This window comes from Castor canadensis, chromosome 18 (assembly GCF_047511655.1).
Source record: "Castor canadensis chromosome 18, mCasCan1.hap1v2, whole genome shotgun sequence".
Taxonomy (NCBI): domain Eukaryota; kingdom Metazoa; phylum Chordata; class Mammalia; order Rodentia; family Castoridae; genus Castor; species Castor canadensis.
Window position 1 is genome coordinate 3217038 of NC_133403.1, and position 19150 is coordinate 3236187.

At 57.0% G+C, this 19150-nt stretch overlaps 1 protein-coding gene across 13 annotated transcripts; it reads right to left on the reverse strand.

The window, feature by feature from the left end:
- Positions 1 to 4510: 4510 nt before the first annotated feature.
- Positions 4511 to 18170, reverse strand: Gal3st1 (galactose-3-O-sulfotransferase 1). Of its 13 annotated transcripts, XM_074061443.1 has the most exons (6): positions 18027 to 18157; positions 16605 to 16763; positions 12215 to 12478; positions 7764 to 7935; positions 7461 to 7600; positions 4511 to 5936 (listed from the first exon to the last, which is right to left on the reverse strand). In XM_074061443.1, the coding sequence occupies exons 5-6, from the start codon at positions 7589 to 7591 to the stop codon at positions 4790 to 4792; spliced, it is 1278 nt and encodes a 425-aa protein (XP_073917544.1). In that variant the 5' UTR covers positions 7592 to 7600; positions 7764 to 7935; positions 12215 to 12478; positions 16605 to 16763; positions 18027 to 18157; the 3' UTR covers positions 4511 to 4789. The 13 variants fall into 13 exon arrangements, with proteins under 13 accessions (XP_073917544.1, XP_073917545.1, XP_073917553.1 ...); XM_074061444.1 differs by lacking the exon at positions 12215 to 12478; XM_074061452.1 differs by lacking the exon at positions 7764 to 7935.
- Positions 18171 to 19150: the final 980 nt, after the last annotated feature.

Genomic DNA, 19150 nt, shown 5'->3' on the forward strand with positions numbered 1-19150 from the left:
GGAACCTGAGCAGCCCTTTCTCCTCCTCCTTCTCCACCCTTCTTCCTCCCCCTGCCCTCCTCCTTCTTCCTCTTCCTTCTCCTTCCTCCTCCTTCTTCCTCTCCCTCTCCCTCTCCCTCTCCCTCTCTCTCTCTCTCTCTCTTCCTGGCCACCCATGAGGTGAGTAGCCTCACTCCACTCCACTCCTGTCATGTGTCATTGCCAATGAAACCAAGCAACCACAGACTGACACCTCTAAAACCGTGAGCCGAAATAAACTTTTCCTCCTTTAGGCTGCCCACCTTGGGCATTTTGTGACAGTGATGGAAAGCTGACTTTCACACGAGGTGTGATCAGAAGACACGCCACTTCCCCTTGCTCTCTGGGATCAGTCACGTGGGGGAAGCCAGCCGCCATGTTGTACGGACACTCAAGCGGTCTCAGGGACAGGCCTCTCTGAGAAGGAACTGAGGCCTTCAACAGCCAGCACAGACTCACCAGGATTGTGAGTTATCTTGGAGGCAGATCCTCGAGCCCCAGTCATATCCTCACTCAAGGGCAGCTTTGGCTGCCATCTTTGTTTTTTGGTGGCTCTGGGATTTGAACTCAGGGCCTCTTGCTTGTCAGCCCACTGTAGATGACAGCCTGACCACAGCCCAGTGGGCTACGTAGGCCTGAATCCCTCAACTAAGCCTCTCCCTAGATCCTGGCCGAGGAAGCTGTGGGAGATAAACGTTTCTGCCTGTTTAAAGCAGCTCTGTTTTTTAGCCCAACACAGTGGTACATGCCTGTAGTTCCAGCTACGTAGGAGGCTGAGCTAGGAGGCCCACTTAATCCCTGGGCCTCAAAAATAAATACAAGAAAATCGCTCTGCTTAGGAGTACCTTTGACCTTCTGTTTCCTGAGTTCCAGCTCTGTGGATGCAATCAACCATACCTCAGAATTATCTTCCTGCCAGGGCACCAGTGGCTCACGCCTGTAATTCTAGCTACTTGGGAGGCTGAGATTGGGAGGACTGAGATTTGAGGTCCAGGGCAAAGAGTTTGCAAGACCCCATCTCCAAAATAACCAGAGCAAAATGGATGGGAGGAGTGCCTGCTTTACAAGTGCAAAACACAGAGAGAGAGAGAGAGAGAGAGAGAGAGAGAGAGAGAGAAAGAGAGAGGGGGAGAGAGAGAGAGAGGGAAAGAGAGGAGAGAGAGAGAATTCCTTTTCTTCCTCTGGAAGGTGGAATGAAAATAGAATGAGCGAGCTGTACAAACTCCCGGGAGGATTAAATGTGGGTGACAGGTACACAGGACAGATGAGTCTGCCTTTCCTCAGGGCTCTGGGGACAGGAAGGTGCCATTATCTTTATCTTCAGGAACTGTCTGGGCCCAGTCAGGTCTGAGGCTCAGAGAGGCTGAGCAATTTGCCCAGTGTCACACAGTCAGTCAGTGACAGAACCAGCAGGCAAATCACAAACCTGTGTTCGAACCCAACATCCAGGCCTGAGTGAGGGGACGGCTCGGCCCCGCCTGGGAGGGGACGCTGTGTAGACAGACCCCAGGCTGGTCAGAGCCCCCATACAGGGTCTGATGACCCAGGTGGGTGACATTTCACGCTGATGAATGTGGAAGAGCTCTGGACAGAGCCAGCAGTGCTCATGTGGCCTTCTCAGAGTCACTTCCCTCTGTCCAGGTCTCTATTTCCCTGGCTTCTAAAGGGGGGAACCTCAAAGAACCTTCTCGGGGCCCCGCTCCCCAGATGAGCTGACACCCTTATGTCTCTGGGAACACGAAGCGGGGGACCCCCCGGGCTGAGCATTAAATTAATCCTGACCTGACACAGCTGTCGCGTCCAGGCGAAGTGAAGAAACTGAGGCTGGAAAGGATGACATCCTTTGCCCAGCCTAGGTGAGCCATCTTCCCAGAATGACATTTTTCCAGACGTGGACAGGGATCGAGGCCTCCTCGGCCAAGCCGTTACCTCGTGCTCAAGGAAGGGTGTGAAGCTGTTATGGAAAAGACTCTGGGGACTCTGAGGAAAGGGAGCAATGCCCCACCACACACAGCCACCGCACCTTGGAATTCCAGTCTCCAGAACTGTCACCTAGATAAATGTTTTGCTTTATAAATTACCCAGTTTCCGTGATTCCGTTATAGCAACGGAGAACAGAGTAAGGCAGCCTTCGGGGCTGGGGGCATGGCTCAAGTGGTAGAGCGCCCGCCTAGCAAACACAAGGCCCTGAGTTCGAACCCCAGTAACACACGCACACCCTGGAAAGGAAAGAGGGGACAGCATGAGTGAGGCCACAGAGCCTGCCATCGCAAAGCACCACACACTGGGTGCCTTAAGGCATTTATCCTACACAGCTCTGGAGGGCAGAGGGCCTGACGCCGAGCGTTAGCTGTGTTTCCTGTGGGACTCTGGGTAGAATCTTTCTTTGCCTCTTCCTAGCCTCTGGGCGTGGCCTTTGCTCCATGGCATTTTTCCCTGGGTTTTTTTTTTCTTGTGGTGCTGAGGTTTGAACTCAGAGCTTCCACCTTGAGCCACTCCACCAGCCCGTTTTTTTTGTGATGAGTTTTTTTTTTTTGAGATAGGGTCTCGTGAACTATTTGCCTGAACTGGCTTCGAACCGCGATCCTCCTGAGTAGCGAGGATTACAAGAGTGAGCCCCAGGCACCCGGTGTTACTGGGCTTTGAATTCAGGGCTTTGCATTTGCTAGGCAAGTTTTTGAGAGGTTCTCTCACTTTTGCCTAGAGCAACCTCAAATCAAGATTCTCCTACCTCTGCCTCCCGAGAACCTGGGACTACAGATATGCACCACCATGCTCAGCCCTCCACTTCTTATGCAGACATCAGAGATGCTGAATTAGGGCCTAACCGAACGACCTCATCTCAACTTACTTCCAAGTCAGGCATGGAAGGAGGGTACCAGGGGCCAGGACTTCAGCACAAATCTTTTTTTTTTTGGGGGGGGGAGGGATACAATTGAACCCAGAAAAGAGGAGAGCACTGATTTTCTTGAAGGGGGCTCTGAATTTCAAACATCAGGTCAGCAAATGCCTGGTCCCTGGGAATAAAAGGTGGGAAGGGTGGGGACCCAGGAATGCCAGAGGTGGACACGGCACGGTTCAGCTCCACGGCGCCCTCTGCTGCCCAGGCACGGAAACTGCAGGCTACAAGAAGCAAAGTCCCTTGGACCCTTGCAGTGTTTCAGCTGGGTGACATTGAGACTGTGAAGGTCAACAAGCAAAGTGTCAAGGATCTTCAGGCCTCGAAACCCACCCTGAGCAGGAGCTGGGGGCTCACGCCTGTAATCCTACCTAATCAGGAGGCAGAGATCAGGAAGATCGCGGTTCGAAGCCAGCCTGGGCAAATAGTTTGCGAGATCCTCTCTCTCTCAAAAAAAACAAACAAAAAAAACCCATCACAAAAAAGTGGCTCAAAGTGGAGGCCCCGAGTTCAAATCCCAGTACCGCAAAAAAAGAAGTAACTACCTGTCTTCGATTAATAAAAGTAGACGGAGTGAGCTCATAGATTTGAAATCTGTTTTCTTTGTCCATTTTTCGTGGTGCTTATTTCTTTCTATATGATCTAAATAAAGGCTCCGAGGGTTTGCCAGAAATAAAATGATTTCATAAGATCATTAGGAAGCAACGGACAGTGGCTCCAGGAATTGGTGCAATCAAGCCTTGGTGCTCAGGACTGACTGGTTTCCTGGGGTGTAGCATTTTGGTACTACAGTCTCAGAAAACCTGGGACAGAGTCACCCTAACGCCCCCTCATCCCGGCCAGAAGCTCAGCACCAGGAGACAAGGTTCACCCAAAGCCAGGGAGGGGTTAGGAGCTGACAAATCTTGGGCTAAGTTGTGGCTTTGGTGCTAAGCAGCTGTGTGACTTTGAGCAGCTCGCTTAGCCTCTCTGAGCTTGGTTTATAAAGCAGGGAGGTTGTAAATATCCAGCTAAGCCCTTGGCCTGGAGCCAAACACAAACAGATCAGCAAAAAAAGAGTGGCTTGGCTGTGTCTTCTGAGGCCCTGGGCCCCCTAAATGTCCCTGTCCCCCCGCCCAGGGACCCTGAAAAAGCCAGGTGCGTCCCTGTACTGGTCAGTCACACCTGGCCATACCTTGGGAGCTCGGCGGCCATCTTTACCTCTGCACAGCAGCTGCACCGGTTACGTGTGTGTGTGTGTGTGTGTGTGTGTGTGTGTCTCTCTCTCTCTCTCTCTCTCTCTCTCTCTCTCTCTCTCTCTCCCCTACATCTTCCACCCACCAGGCCCCTGCTCCACATTTACCACCTAGTCGCTGTGTGACCGTGGCCCCGTGACTCGCCCTCTCTGAACCCTCTTCCTGTCTGTAGCATGACACTGTGGCAGTCCCTGGGTGGGTGGCTTTGAGCAAAGTGTCACCGGTGCGGACTCGATGATTTCTCCGGCTCCCTGAGCCACACGGGGTTCAGCGTGTATGGACGCTCCCGCCCAAGAGACCCCACCACGCTCTTTTGGGGTCCCACCCTCCCGGGACCCCCAAGAAGCACACCGAGAGCGACTGACAGAAAGCACAACGTGGAATTCCTTTGCTTCTGAGGTCCCCTTCAGGGGAGGCTGCAAATACGGGGACGGTTTAATTTTGTTTGTCGGTTTTTGAAGTGGCACAATTAGTGAAGTACTGTCAGGGGGCCCAGTCCTGCCTGGCTGGCTGTGTCCCCAGCTCGCCCAGGGCGGCACCGGGAGGGGACAGCGCGTGGGTGGGGAAGGGGGGAGAGGGAGCCCCGGGGCCACCCGCGGGGTCCCCGGCCCGGGGCGGGGGCGGGGGGGGGGCGGTGTCACCATCGCAGGAAGTCCCGGATGGCTTTCCAGAGGTTGGTGACCCACAGGTCGGCCCCGAGGTCGGTCAGGTACTGGATCTCGGGGGTGGACATGCGGCGGCAGAGCTGCGCGTGTCGCTGGCCGATGCGCTTCTTCAGGTTGTAGCCCAGGATGGACTTGGCGCCCAGGGGCTGCCAGGGCTGCATGGCCGCGTCGCGGATGGCGGCGGCGTCCACGGCCCGGCCGCCGTCTATGCAGATGAGCCGCATCTGCTCGTTGGCCAGGCGCAGGGCGGTCACCTCCCTGGCCATGCGGTCCCGGCCGAAGGCGTCCACCTTGCGCCAGAAGCTGGCGTTGAAGTGGCGGTAGAGGCGGGCGTCCAGCGTGTTCCAGGCGGTGGCCCGGCGGTACAGGTCCCCCGAGAGGCGGGGCGCGGCGGGGTCCCGCCGGGCGTTGAGCTTGAAGTAGAGCAGGTCGTCCAGGTCCCAGCAGAGCAGGTGGCGGAGCAGGACCAGGGACTCGTCGAAGTACTCCTGCAGCAGCACCAGGTGGAAGCGCCTGTCCACCTCCAGGATGAGCTCCTGCACGCGGGGGCTGCGCGGGTCCAGGCCGCTGTCATAGCCCAGGTCGAAGAAGAGCAGGTTGCGCAGGTAGTGCGCGTTGTAGCCGCGGGGGTCGTAGTAGCGATCGGGGTCCCTCAGGAACTCGGCCAGCTTGTCGCGGCCCGGGAGCGCCCAGGTGAGCGGCACGACGGCCCCGAAGTAGTGGAAGGAGGACTCGAAGAGGCGCGCGGGGTCGCGCAGCACGGTGATGAAGGCGGCGCCCGGGGCCACCAGGCCGCGCACCTCGTCGTAGTGGAAGCGCATGTGCCCGCACACCAGGTTGAAGCAGGCGCCGGGCCGGTAGCCCCGCACCCGGCGGCGCGCGAAGAAGGCCGGGTACCCGAAGTCGTTGCGGCCGCGCGGCAGGGCGAAGCGCAGCCCGTGCTTCTGGCCGAAGCGGAACAGGATGTTGAGCAGGGTGCTGCCCGCCGTCTTGTGCGTCTTCACGAACACGATGTCGCGCCTGGGCCGGCACCGGCCCCCCGAGCCGTTGGTGCCCCGACGGCCGGCCTCCGCCTCCGCCTCCGGGCCCGGGGAGCAGGGCGCCGGGGCCTCCAGGCTCCTGTGGGCGACACGGGGGGACAAAGGGGGCAGGCTCTGGGCTCCCTCCCGGACGGGGCGGCGGTTGCACGGCGGGATGGTGCACGCCCTGTCACATCCTGGCTACTCGGGGAGGCTGAGGCAGGGGAGGATGGCTGGGTGAGGCCAGCCCAGGCAGGCGGTTCTCGAGATCCACGCCCCCTCCCCCCCACCATCACCTCCAAAATAACCTGCACGCGTGGCTCAAGGTCTTGCAGGTATGAAACCCTGAACTCAAACTCCAGTCCCACCAAAAAAAAAAAGAAATTAAAAAAAAGAGAAGTATTAAATGAACCAAGCCTTGTATGCACATATGAATAATAAAAGAAAAATGAAAAAAAAATGCCTAGCATGAGCCAGACCCTAGCATTAGGAAAAAAACAAAACATGGAGGCCAGTTGTGGTCAGTGTTCATGCACACCTATAATCCCAAGACTCAGGAAGCTAAGGCAGGAGGATAAAGAGTTCCAGGCCAATCTAGACTACATAGGGAGACCCTGCTTCAAAAATACCCCAAATAGAGTGCAGAACATCAGTGGCTCACACCTGTAATCCTAGCTACTCAGGAGACAAAGCAGGAGGATGCAGTTCAAAGCCAGCCCAGGCAAATAGTTTGAAAGACCTTATCTCAAAAAAAAAAAAACAAAAAAGGGCTGGTGGAGTGGCTCAAGATGTAAGCCCTGAGTTCAAGCCCACCTACCACAAAAAAAAGAAATTAAAAAAAAAGAAGTATTAAAGTATTAGGTTGGGAGGGTGGGGGGCAGCCTTAGTAGGCACATATGAATAATAAAACAATAAAAACCAGAAAGTATTAGGTTGGGACCCAGGCATGGTGGTGCACCCCTGTAATCCCAGCCACCCAGGAGGCAGAGATAAGAGGGTCTCCGTCTGGCCCCAGGCTGCCTGGGCAAAAATGCAAGACCTTATCTGAAAACAAACTAAAGCCAAAAGAGCTGGGGTGTGGCTCAAGTGGTAAAGAACTTTCCTAACAAGCCTGAGGCGCTGAGTTCAAATCCCACTATGGCCAAAAAAAAAAAAAAGTCATATCAGGTAGGACCACACGAAATGGCCATTTTACAGGCCCCAAACGCTCAGTTATTGACAACTTCAACTTAACACCATCAACTAAGGTCACACGCTGTGTCAGGCTTGCCCCGTCGGGAGGCAGAAGCCAGGTCTGGCATCGCACAGGCCCCAGGCTGTGTGCCAGCTAAAGGCTGGTGGACAAGTCGCCCCCACTGTGGCCCCGTCAGAGCCCTGGACACACATGGTGTCCTGTGACTCTCCTGGTCCACCGTACCCATTTCACAGATGGGCACACCGAGGTCCAGGATTACACCGGGAGCTCTGTCCTCAGTACAGGAACGTCTGCCTGGCACGGCCGAGGGCAGGGTGGCTGCCCAGGTGGTAGCCTCGCTCCAAGGGGCCTACGCTGCGGTCATGATGGCCCCCTGGGGGAGCAGCCCCTTGCCACCCCCAGCTCTTGCTGCCCCACTGAGTCACTCACGTGGAGGCCAGGCCGGCGTGCAGCGGGGGGACGGCGTAGGAGTACAGCAGCAGCAGGAAGCTGGTGAAGAGCGCGCCCAGCACCAGCCCCTTGGCCATGGACTCCCAGCCCTTCTTCTGCAGGGCCAGCATCTCGAGCACCTGTCGGGGGGCAGTGCAGAGGGGGCACGTGTGAGGAGGTGGTCCACAGGGCGCTGCTCCCTCCCCATGGCTGCCTTGGCCTGGCAGCAGGGACCTGCCTTTGCCAGCTCTGTGGACCCCCAGCAGGGACAGAGAGGCACCAAAGAGAGAAACAACCACGCACCAGTGGCAGACGCCTGTAATCCCAGCTACTCAGGAGGCAGAGATCAGGAGGATCGCGGTTCGAAGCCAGCCTGGGCAAATAGCTCAAGAGACCCTATCTCGAAAAAAACCCATCACCAAAAAAGGGCTGGTGGAGTGGCTCAAGGTGAAGGCCCTGAGTTCAAGTCTCAGTCCTGCCAAAAAAAAAAAAAAAGAGAGAGAGAGGAAAAAGTGACAGACAGGGACACAGCTCAAAGAGAGGAGGGGGCGGCAGGGGGTGGGGAGGTTCTGCTTTAAGTTTTCGGTGCTGGGTGAGGAATGACAATTCACTATTTTATTCTTTAGACTTTTTTGGACTTTGTAATGCATTTTTTTTTCCTAAGTAAAAAAAAGGACAAGCAGACTCCCTCCCAGTGTCCTGGTCCCCCACGCCTGGGCCAGGCTGACTACAGGGACTCTCTGGAGCCTGAACCTTTACATTTCAGAACTGTCCCCTGTGTCACCCGGTGAGGGCCAAGACTCCTCCTCTCTCCTCACTGATCCGAAGGGAAGGAGCTGGGAAGAAGAGGGCTGAGGTCACACCGTGGTCAGCCAGGCCACTGTCCACACACCCCCCTCTTCTGTCCCATTGCCCCAGGAAGGGTGCCCAGTTGAACCTGAAATTCGGGTAAATGATGCGCATTTTTAGTCACACAAGTATGTCCCAAATTTTGCATGGGCTCTGCTTATCCTAAAACTCAGTCTTCGATTTCGTCGTCGTTTGCTTAGGCAAGGGTTTGGTCTGAGTGTGACAACCCTGTCTGACCCGGATGGAGACCTGGCTGAGGCTGGGGCTCGTGAGGCCTTTCCGCCTCCCCTTGGCTGCAAAGCCAGCGCCCCAAAGCTTCCTGTCCCATCCCGGCTCCCGCTCCTGAGCCCCCGAAGCTGCAAGAGGTCACAGGTGCTACCCTGTCACCTGTCCCTGCCTGCCTGGGGGAGGAACTCTCAAACTAGGACTCTCCAGGCCCACGGAGAGGTGGCACCAAGCTTTGAGCTGGAAATTTGTCGTCATGGGACAGGCCATGAAGACGCGCTTTGCAGAGGAAGTCTATACAAGAAGAGACCTGATTGCCACCAGGGAGACCTGGTGAGATATTCTGGGTCCCTCTGCAAGGTGGACCAGGCTGGGGCAGGGTGGGCGAGGGGTCCAGAGGCTACTGTCACTCTGCTACCTCTGTCCATTCTATGGAACACCGCTCACATCAGCTCGTTCAGGAACAGAAAAAAACTGGGAAGAACCACAGTGGCTTCCCAGGAGTCATCAGTACTGTGAAAGAAGGAAAGAAAAAGGAGAGAGAGAGAGAAGGAGGGAGGAAGGAAGGAAGGAAGGAAGGAAGGAAGGAAGGAATAAAGATTGCAGTCCAGGCCAACCCAGGTATAAATTGAGACCCTATCTCAAAAATAACCAAAGCTGCCAGGTATCAGTGGCTCACGCCTGTAATCCCAGCTACTCAGGAGGCAGAGATCAGGAGGATCTTGGTTTGAAGCCAGCTCTGGGCAAATAGTTTGCAAGACCCTATCTCAAAAAACCCATCACAAAAAAAGAGCTAGTGGAGTGGCTCAAGGTGAAGGCCCTGAGTTCAAACCCCAGTACTGCAAAATAAATAAATTAATTAATATTAAATTTAATTTAATAAAACAGGGTCTCTGGCTAATCTGAAGCCGCCGTGCTGGGTTCAAGCACAGACCTGAGGGGTCCAGAACGTGAGGGTTCCTGCGACCCCTCCTGGCTGGGTTACCCAGCTCGCACCCCACAAGGACCTGGGGAGCCTTGTGACATGGGCCAGGCCAAGTGGCCAGCACAGCGTTCTCTCTCTTCTAAGACACTGAGGATCCCAGCCCAGCCTGACAAGGTGTGGCCTCTGGGACGCCCACCAGACACAGGCCTGCCCCGTGTTCCCTGTGTCTGTTGAGCCAGCCTCCTGCAGGACCCTCAGACTCGGGGCCAGAACCCTGGGCCTCAGTTTCTCCGTCCTGAGAGGATTCCTGTGCCTGGCCCTCTGCAAATCCCGAGGCCCACCCTGCCCCACTCACCGCAGGATTTTCCAGAACTCTCAGAGACTGGTGGAGGTCTGGGGCGGAGGACGGACAGCAGGGGGCAGAGCAGCCTCCCAGACTGCCAATCAGGCCCCACCTGGCCCCACCCAGGACGGCCCCCACCCCTCACTGCTTCCCTCATTCATTTCCTCGTTTTCCCACTCGGAGTCCTCAGCCCTCGCCAGGCCCCTGTCGGCTGCTACATCTTAAGCCATTCTGCACTGGGATGCCACCTTTTTCTTTTGGTGGAGCTGGGATTTGAACTCAGGGCAGACAGTCAAGACACAGCAGACCCTGCCTGGTGGACCACAAGCCCACAGGAAGGAAGGAAGCCGTGCACAGCCGAAACTCGTCACAGGAAGCCGAGGCATGGCCGGGGCTCTGTCCCAGTAGCACGGCAGGGGCTGAAGGAGGGGACAGGAAGCAGAGGAGGCCCTGGTGGCTGGTCCTACTATGGCAGCCACTTGAGGTGTACGAGGTTGGTCATCCCTTCCTTCCTGGCGTCTGAGTTTGGACACAAAGTTCACCCTTGCAGGGCATGGTGGTGCACACCTATAAGCCCAGCTACTCAGGAGGCAGAGGTAGGAGGATCTTGGTCAGAGGTTGGTGCAAGCAAAAGTACAAGACCCTATCTAAAATACAGACTCAAAGCAAAAAAGACTGTAGTAGAGCGTTTGCCTAGCAAGTGCGAGGCCCTGAGTTCAATACCTGGGACCACCAAAAAAAAAAAAAACAGAAGCCAAAAACCAAACAAGTTCACCCTCTCTGCGGCCCAGAAAGGTCTTCGTGTACAACACCAACGTCAGGGCAGGCATCGCCCCTTGCGACCACAGGCAGAGTCTCTGGGTAAACTGAGGCCCAGAGAGGAGTCGGCTGGTGGAGCGGAGCCTGGCTTGACAAAGAACAGTCCTGAGGCTGTGACAGTCTAGTGAGGGAACGTCTGCATTCAGGTGACCCACACGAATTAATTATTAATAGTGACGCAGTGAGCACTGCCCTGCTTCAGAGGCCTGGGTGTGGGACAGAAGTCCTCCCTGTGCCCGGCTCCATGACTGGTCCCTGGACTCCCTCAGCCTGGCACCTGGTCGGGCCCATGGTCTCATCCACCCTCGGGGCCCAGAGTCGGGCACATTCTGTCCTGAGGGGGGGCGGGGGCAGTCGTTTGACGAGTGACCATAGGCCAGGCAGTCATCACCTCCCTGAACCACACAGGACGGCCACCCAGAGCCTCCCAGTTCTGAAGCCAGGTGTGGTGGCACACACCTATAATCCCAGTACTCGGGAGGATGGGACGTTTGAAGTCAGCTTAAACTCATTATATGGTGAGACCCTGTCTCACAATCAATCAATCGATAATTTTTCTTTTAAATCCCAGCTATGCTGTTTCTGTGCTGTGTGCTCTCGGCAAAGTCTGCGCCCCTCTCTGGGCTTCAATTTCTCCTCCAGCTACAACGCTGCCTAGCCCTGGCTGGCCCAGAGAAGACACTGCTGTCATCATGATCAGGGACCTTCCAGGGTCCTGGACCTGGTCCCATGGATGTGTGTGCCTACTGGCCCGAATCCAAGGTATCAGGTTCAAGAATGGTGGCCATACAGCCTGGGCACCTCGCAGTCTGCGGGGGCTGGAAGACAGAGAGGGTTAGCACAGAGAGGGAAAGAAGCAGCCATGAGGTCACACAGCACAGCGGCCCCAGAGACAGGACTTGAACCTGACTCTCCCGACAGTGGTGACAAACCCAGGCACTCAGGACAGACCCCCAGCCATCCCTCCCTGGGGGTTACCCAAGCCACGTTGGAAGCTCTCAGTGGCCGACCCTGTCCCGTTCAGCTAGGACCCACTGGAGACCGAGAGGATTGTCCCCCAGCATCCAGCACACAGGGACACCGAGCCCAGATGGCAGACTGTCAGAGTGCCAGAGCCCCGTGCGGGGACACAGGAGACCCGCTCACCTGTCCTCTCCCAGGCTGCCTCCGTGGTCACTGACAGACAGGGCTATGCTCCAAGACTCCCAGCAGCAGAGGCTGGCCGGCCTCCCAGGGCAGGTATAAATATTCATGAGTTCCCTCCCTGGGGACACCCCAGAACCCTGCAGGGAGTGCCCTGGCCTTCTGACCCCCCCCCCCCGGCTGGCCAGCTCCTGGCTGTCCCTGCCTCCTTTGGCTCCAACAGCCAGGCGGCTCTCTCATCCGGGCTCAAGAAGTGCCAGGTGTCCTTGGACCAAGGACACAGGCTCTGCAGAGCCCTGCGGAGAGCCAGGCTGAGGTTGGGGCTGGAAGCAGGGGTAACTGCTACCTCTCCTGGCTGCCCTGGCTGGGGGCCGGCTACCCCCATCAGTGCCCCTGCTCAGGGGAAGAAACTGAGGCACGGGCCAGTCACGGTCAAGGTCAAAGCCATACCAGATCCAGAAAGATGCCGAGATGAAACCAAGGGCTGCGGATTGTGGGGAGTGAGCCTGGGCGCTTCTGGGGCTCTGGACTCTGAGTCCTTCCTCAGAGAGGGCGTGGGGTCCATGCCAGGTGGCCCCTGACTGTCCTGTAGCGTGATGGGGACACAGGACACCGGGTCCGGCCTTGCAGGTCTAGGGCTGACTGGACATCCCAACCCTTGTCAGCAGAAGAGGGCACCCTTCCATTCAGGCCTCCTTCTCTTGGCTTTGACCCCTGTGTCCAGGAAGGACAGAGCGGAAGTCACTGTCTTCAGACTGACACCCGCAGCTCCCTAACTAATAACTGGCCGCGCTGAAGACTATTTGTGTTTTCCTTAAATCCACACTGAGCACAGCTACTCCCTGACCAGACCCCCGACGGCCACCACACGCCACAGCCACCACCTCAGCTCTCCCTGAGGGCCACAGCGGGTTAGGGGCTATGGAGGGTTTTTTTTCTAACACTCACTGGCCCTTCTGCCTTCTGGGCTGAGCTAGCAAAGCCAAGTTTACAGGGGACAGACCAGGGTAGACATGGCAGCAAACAGCACAAGCAACGGGTTTATCGTGTGGACTCTGAACCATCTCCAGCCCTCCTGTGCTCTGCATTCTTTCCTCCCTCCCTCCTCCCTCCCTCCTCCCATCCCTCCTCCCTCCCTCCTCCCATCCCTCCTCCCTCCCTCCTTCCTTCCCTCCACTCCCTCCTTCCTCCCTCCTCCCTCCTCCCTCCCTCCTCCCTCCCTCCTCCCTCCCTCCTTCTCTCCATTCCTCCTTCCTTCCTTTCCTATCTCCCTCCCTCCATCTTTTCCTCCTTCCTTCTTTCCTCCCTCCTCCCTCCCTCCTCCCTCCCTCCTCCCTCCCTCCTCCCTCCTTCCTCCCTCCCTCCTTCTCTCCATTCCTCCTTCCTTCCTTTCCTATCTCCCTCCCTCCATCTTTTCCTCCTTCCTTCTTTCCTCCCTCCTCCCTCCTCCCTCCCTCCTCCCTCCCTCCTCCCTTCCTCCTTCTCTCCATTCCTCCTTCCTTCCTTTCCTATCTCCCTCCCTCCATCTTTTCCTCCTTCCTTCTTTCCTCCTTCCTTCCTTCCTCTCTTCCTTCCTTCTCTCCCTCCTCCCATCCCTCCTCCCTCCCTCCTCCCTCCCTCCTCCCTCCCTCCTTCTCTCCATTCCTCCTTCCTTCCTTTCCTATTCCCTCCCTCCATCTTTTCCTCCTTCCTTCTTTCCTCCCTCCTCCCTCCCTCCTCCCTCCCTCCTCCCTTCCTCCTTCTCTCCATTCCTCCTTCCTTCCTTTCCTATCTCCCTCCCTCCATCTTTTCCTCCTTCCTTCTTTCCTCCTTCCTTCCTTCCTCTCTTCCTTCCTTCTCTCCCACCTCCCATCCCTCCTCCCATCCCTCCTTCCTTCCTCCCTTCCTCCTTCCCTCCTTCCTTCTCTCTTCCTTCCTTCCCTTCTTCTTTCTTCCTTTCCTTCCTCTTTCCCTCTCTCCCTCCCTCCCTTCCTTCCTCCCTAGGCAGAGCGCCTGCCTAGCAAGCATGAGGTCCTGAGTTCAAACCCCAGTGTCACCACAAAAAAAAATTAAGAAATACAAAAAAGACCAAGAGAGACAAGCAGAGTGATGAGGGGGCCCCGGGTAGGGGTAGGGGTCTTGGTCTTGTCTGGGAGTGAGGCGATGGCCCCCAGCGGGCTGCAGGGGCAGGGGAGGAAGGGGAGAAGCTGGCAGTCCTTGAAGGTAGGCCTCAGCCGTTCACGTTCACGTTCACGTTCACGTTCACGTATAGGGTTGCCTGCATGGGAGCCATCTGTCAGTCCAGGCACAGTTGGCAGTGGGTGTGGAGGGAGGGGGGGTCTCATTTGGGGTGACTGGTTAGCGGGGAGTGCAGGCTGAGATGGGGAGATTTATGGTTGGGGTGGGGCGGGCGATGTCGGGTTCCATTAGAACACAGAGACAGCCGGGCATGGTTCACACATGAAATCCCAGCACTCAGGAGGAGACAGGAGGACCTTGGCCAGCTGAGACCCTATCTCAAGAAAACCCAACAAATTCACAAAGGATAAATTACAAGGGCTGGGGGTGCAGCTCAGTGGTGGTTCCCTCCCCCACACTGAGTCACAGATGGTCCAAAGAATTGTAGGGTGCACGCCTGGAGCAGGCCTGAGGGGATTTGGGGGCGATTTGCACGAAAGGAGAGAGAGAGGCCACAGGAGTAGAGGAGTCTCCAGGAAAGGGGTGAGGAGCAGCCAGGGCCACTGCCACATCCAGTGGCACCACGGGTCCTTCGCGACCCATCCTAGACTGCGGCAATCCATAGCACAGTGGAGCCATGTGGGAGGTGGGTAGAAGACATGGAGGTCCAGGCTGGTCCCTAGCAAATCCCCGGGCCCCTACCTGAAAAATAACTACAGCAAGAAAGGGCTGGGAGCATGGCTCAGTGGTACAGCGCCTGCCTAGCAAGCATGAGGCCCTGAGTTCAAATCCCCAGACCGCCTACCCTACACACACACACACACATACAAAGAAAGGAACAGAGCGCTCAGAGTTCTGGCAGGGAAGGTGCCAGGGCTGGAGGACATTCCCAGTGTCCCATGGGGACGCCGGAAGAGGCTTTAAGAGTGGAACAAGAAGAGGCTCCGTGGTAGAGCGCTTGCCTAGCAGGCGTGCGTGGACCACGGGCAGGGGGTGGGGGTAGTGGACCAAAATTCTCCCTGCTGTCCTTGCGTAGAGGGTCTGAAAAGATACCCAAATGTAAACTACACATTTTGATTTTGTAATTGTATGTATAAAATGATATTACAATTAATTATATGTAATACCTTGGTATTCAAATATAAATGTACACAATACACGATTAATATAATTACACACATAATAGACTATATTATAAAAGATTATGTAGTATAAGATACCTATTTTGTGATATATTGTGATACTATATTCTCAAGACAAAAGTCTTCATTACTCTGGAAAAAATTGAGATGGAAGACAGTTCCATTTTGCAAAGCAGGGACTGGCAGGGGGAGGAGAGGCAAAGGCTAAGCCTGTCCACCTCGCTGTGTGTCTGAGGCAGGTGCGCTGCCCTCTCTGAACTCCCTCGTCCGAGTGGGGAAGGTTGCGGCCACCTGGGACACAGCCAGGAAGTGGGAGAGGCGGGGCCTCCCTCCAGGAGTGACTTGCAATGATCCAGAAGCTTCCTCATGCTGAGCTATCTGGAACTGGGGACAGGGAGGATGTCCTACGTGGGCTGGTCAGTTAGGCCTCAACTTGCCGGCTCCCAGGGCCACCTCCAAGCTGGCAGCCCTGATAACCTTGCCCTGACTCTGCTGCCCCTCTGGCTGTGAGTGTGGGTGTCACGTGGTGCCAGGCCTGGCTGCTGAGAGGGGGGTGACATACGTTGCCAGTTCAGAAAGCACTTTTGAATTTTGCAGTGTTACCTCTGCCACTCAAAGACAGTAACACAGACCACCACGACCCTGACAGACCCTCTGAGGGGCATCTGCTGGCCCCAGGTGACAGGTGGGGAAACTGAGGCTCAGTATCGTTGGAGGGGCTAAGGCCAGGACTTGAGGCAAGCCCACCGCTCTTTCTGCTATAGAGCCAGGCCTGGGAAAAATCACCTCCCTTCCTAGTGGCAGATCTGGGGAGCAGCTGTCGTGGAGAGAGCAGTGAGTCACGGATTCACCCAGAAGTGTTAGCTCCCCAAATTCTGAGAGCCCCACGAGGGAGCACGTAGGAGCTGGTAATAACCATTTGGGGTACTTTATATTGTGCCTGCAATATTTTTTAATGCACTTGTCACACTAGAAAGGCTTTCTAAAAATGCTGAGGACTGGCTATGCCCGGTGCTCTGGACAGGCATGGCCACCACTCCACTCCTGGACTCTCTCAGATGCCTGATGAATTCTGTCTCCACCATTTCCCGGCGGGGAAGTACCTTCCCCTTGGAACCTGCTTCATGAAACAGGTTTGCTGGGAGGAGCCAATGGTGTGAGGTGTGCAGAGCCCATTACAAGGCACCTTGGCACCTGGTGTTCCTATCGTGGTTACTAGTCGTGGTCCTCCTAGGTCCTTCTAGATCTCACTCAGCAGAGGAAGCAGGATCTGTCACTGCAAATGCCTGCAAGGCACCCTCTCCGTCCCATATGGACCCCTATTTCCCAGGTCCAGACCGGTTTTGTCCCAACCATACAGGAGAGACTCTCCCCGGGTGGCACCTCTTCTCTGCCCCGGATTTGACATGTGGGAAAACAGGGTGCACTTTCTTTGTGTCACCCCTCACCTGGCCATTCCAGCAGTCCCCAGCCTGGTGATCTGGGGACTTCTGCTTGATCCTGCCCCACCCTGTCTGGGCTCCTAAAATGAGTCATCTCACCCAGTCACAGCGAGCCAGGCTCTTCACGGGCCAGTGGCCCAGTCTAAAATCCCATTTGTATGTTCTTCTCCAGGTCAATCACTGCTTCCTTCACCGGGTAACACACTCAATGTCTTGGAGCCCAAGGACAGTGACTGGAGGGGACACACTCCTCCCATGCTGGGTGACAAGAGTGGGTAGAAGCCAGTCAGGAAAGGAGTGCAGGGAAAGCAAGCATTCTTTGTGCCCAGGGAGCTTCCTTTAGGCAGAAGAAGGGGATGAAGCAGCCGGAGGTGGCAGCTGGGAACAGGGCTCTGTTGTCTTGGCTCCCAGGGTAACAGCCTATCACCCCCATGGGTGTCAGGCAGAGCTGGGAGCCAGGAAGGCGAGGGGGAGGGATCTCTAGCTGGGAGTTTGGGACCCCAGTGGGGCAGAAAGGGCCTGGCTAGGGCTGGGACTCCTGAGGTAGGGGCCGCGAAGACTCCTGTGACTTGGAGTCGACTCAGCCCTTCTGAACTATGTGACCTTGAACAAGTCATTGAATTTCCCTGCTCCTCAGTTTCTTCCTCTGGATAATGGGAAGAAATGGCAATGCTCCCTGTAAGGCAAGGTGAAAAAGATAGCCCAGCTCTGTCCTCCTGGGCTTCCCGAGTGGCCCTGGTCAAACCCCATCCTCTCTGGGCCTAGGCCACCCCTTCAGTAGAGGAAGAGTTTGGATCTTTCTCTTCCTCCCTCTTTCCTCTTGAGGATCTCCATGGCGCCTGTCACCATGACAACCCAGGATCAGGTGTCAGGTCTGCTTCCCTCTCCTTCTCCCTCCCTCTCCCTGGTGGTGTGGATTACGGCAGCCAGATGTGTGACCTTGACCTTTCCTGTTCCGGGCAGTGGGGAGAGGGTCTCCACTGAGAAGGGGGCCACAGTCACGTTCGGTGCTGCTCCCAAAAAGCTTGGGCTGGCTTCGAACAAGCAAATCCAGCTCAGAACCGCTTTGGGTTTGTCCCTCTCCCACGGCCTCCCGCACTATCAGGGTTTTCTCCAAACAGAAGGGTTGTCCCTGCTGTGACAGCCCTGTCCTGGGAAGGGCTGGGGGTGGAAAAGGGGAGCTCCTGCCCCTCCTCCTCCACTAGGGCTCAGGCCACCAGAGATTAATTATTAATGGACTGGCAGCTCCAGCCCAGCGCCACCAGCTTGCCCCAGCCACCCCACCTTCAGGGACTGGGGACCAGTGTGTGTGTTGGGGGGGAACCCAGGGGTCAGGGCCAGCACCAACCTGAGTTCTCAGGACACCCAGCCCCTGGAGCAGCGATGCGACAGTCCCATACCCCCTCCGGGGCCACGCGCGCAAAGGGTCCCGGTTTGATGACTGGGGTGGGGAATCGCGTGGACAGGGTGCCCTGGGAGGCGAGGCACAAGCCGACATGGCTGCTGGACCCCCGGACATACCTTGCTCCCGTCCTCCTCGGGCTCAGCGTGGCTGACTCGGCCTGGGCCACGCCGCCCGCCCGGGGCGCACCGGCCGGGGCCCCGCGCTCTGCCAGGCCTGGTCCATGTGCCCGCCCTCCGATCCCGGCCAGGTGCGGCCACCAGCCTGGCCCAGCCCCCGACGCCAAGGCCAATGGGCGCCCCGGGGCCCCAGCCCCCTCCCGGGCCCTGCGCCTGCCCGGGGCGGTACAGAAGCTGCATTCAGCCACCCGGGGACCCAGCGCTGCGCCCCCGCCGCCAGTCCAACAAGGCCCGTTTGTCTCCGACGCGCCAACGGGACCATTGTCCTGTCGCTCAGCCCCAGGCCCCCTGCCCCGGTTCGGCGATGGTGGTAGTGGGGAGGGGAGCCCCAGCTCTGGAGGAAAAAGCGGCTGGACTAGATGCTAAACCTGTCAGGAGCACTGGGGGCGGGTAGGACCCCCTGCTCCACTCCACGAATGCTGGGGACACGTTTTTTGGCCCCCAAAGAAGCAGGGCTGGGGAGGAGCTGGGATCCCTGAGGAGAGCTGAGGCAAGAGATTTCCTCCCAAAGGGCCCTGCCACTTAAAGGTGTCAGCTGTCCCCTCCTGTCCAGGGTGCTTGTCACCGCTAGAGAGCTAGGCCCATCTGATGTGAGCCCCCCCCCTCCCTTTCCAGATCTAGGCTTTCCTCCTTCACCCCAAAGGAGCACAGCCGGGGATGGGAACCAGTGCCCAGTGAGAAGCAGGAATTCCTCGCTCCAGCTGTGGGCAGTACAGAGCCAGCTGACTGCCCACTGGCACATGGGCCGTGTCAGAGGGCCCCACTGCCCCCGCCATTTCTGGGCCACTCTGGAACGGGGAAAATTCCACATCAGCATGGCTGCCAGGCATTTCTTCATATCTGACGGGCCTGGTCTCGACCTTGTGGCCCTGCGACACACCCGCACCCAGGCAGGCCTGAGTCATCCTGGGGCTGCAGGTCGTGGCTCCAGAAGGCTTGAGCCTCTGTCCCTGCTTTTGGAGGCAGTCCCTGCACCTTCTGCGCTCCTAAGTGGACACCAGACTCAGCCCTCTTCTCCTGAGCTCACAGCAGGGCCCCCGACTCCCCAAGCTGTTTTCTTCCTA

Bases quoted from the DNA above. Each gene is read 5' to 3' on its own strand.
- Gal3st1 (XM_074061442.1), bottom strand. From the start codon at position 18,003: ATGTCGGCTTGTGCCTCGCCTCCCAGGGCACCCTGTCCACGCGATTCC. The intron at 7,601-17,853 runs GTTGGTGCTGGC...GCCCCCCGACAG, and splicing joins TGGGTGTCCTGAGAACTCAG to GTGCTCGAGATGCTGGCCCT. The intron at 5,937-7,460 runs GTGAGTGACTCA...TGTCGCCCACAG, and splicing joins CACGCCGGCCTGGCCTCCAC to GAGCCTGGAGGCCCCGGCGC.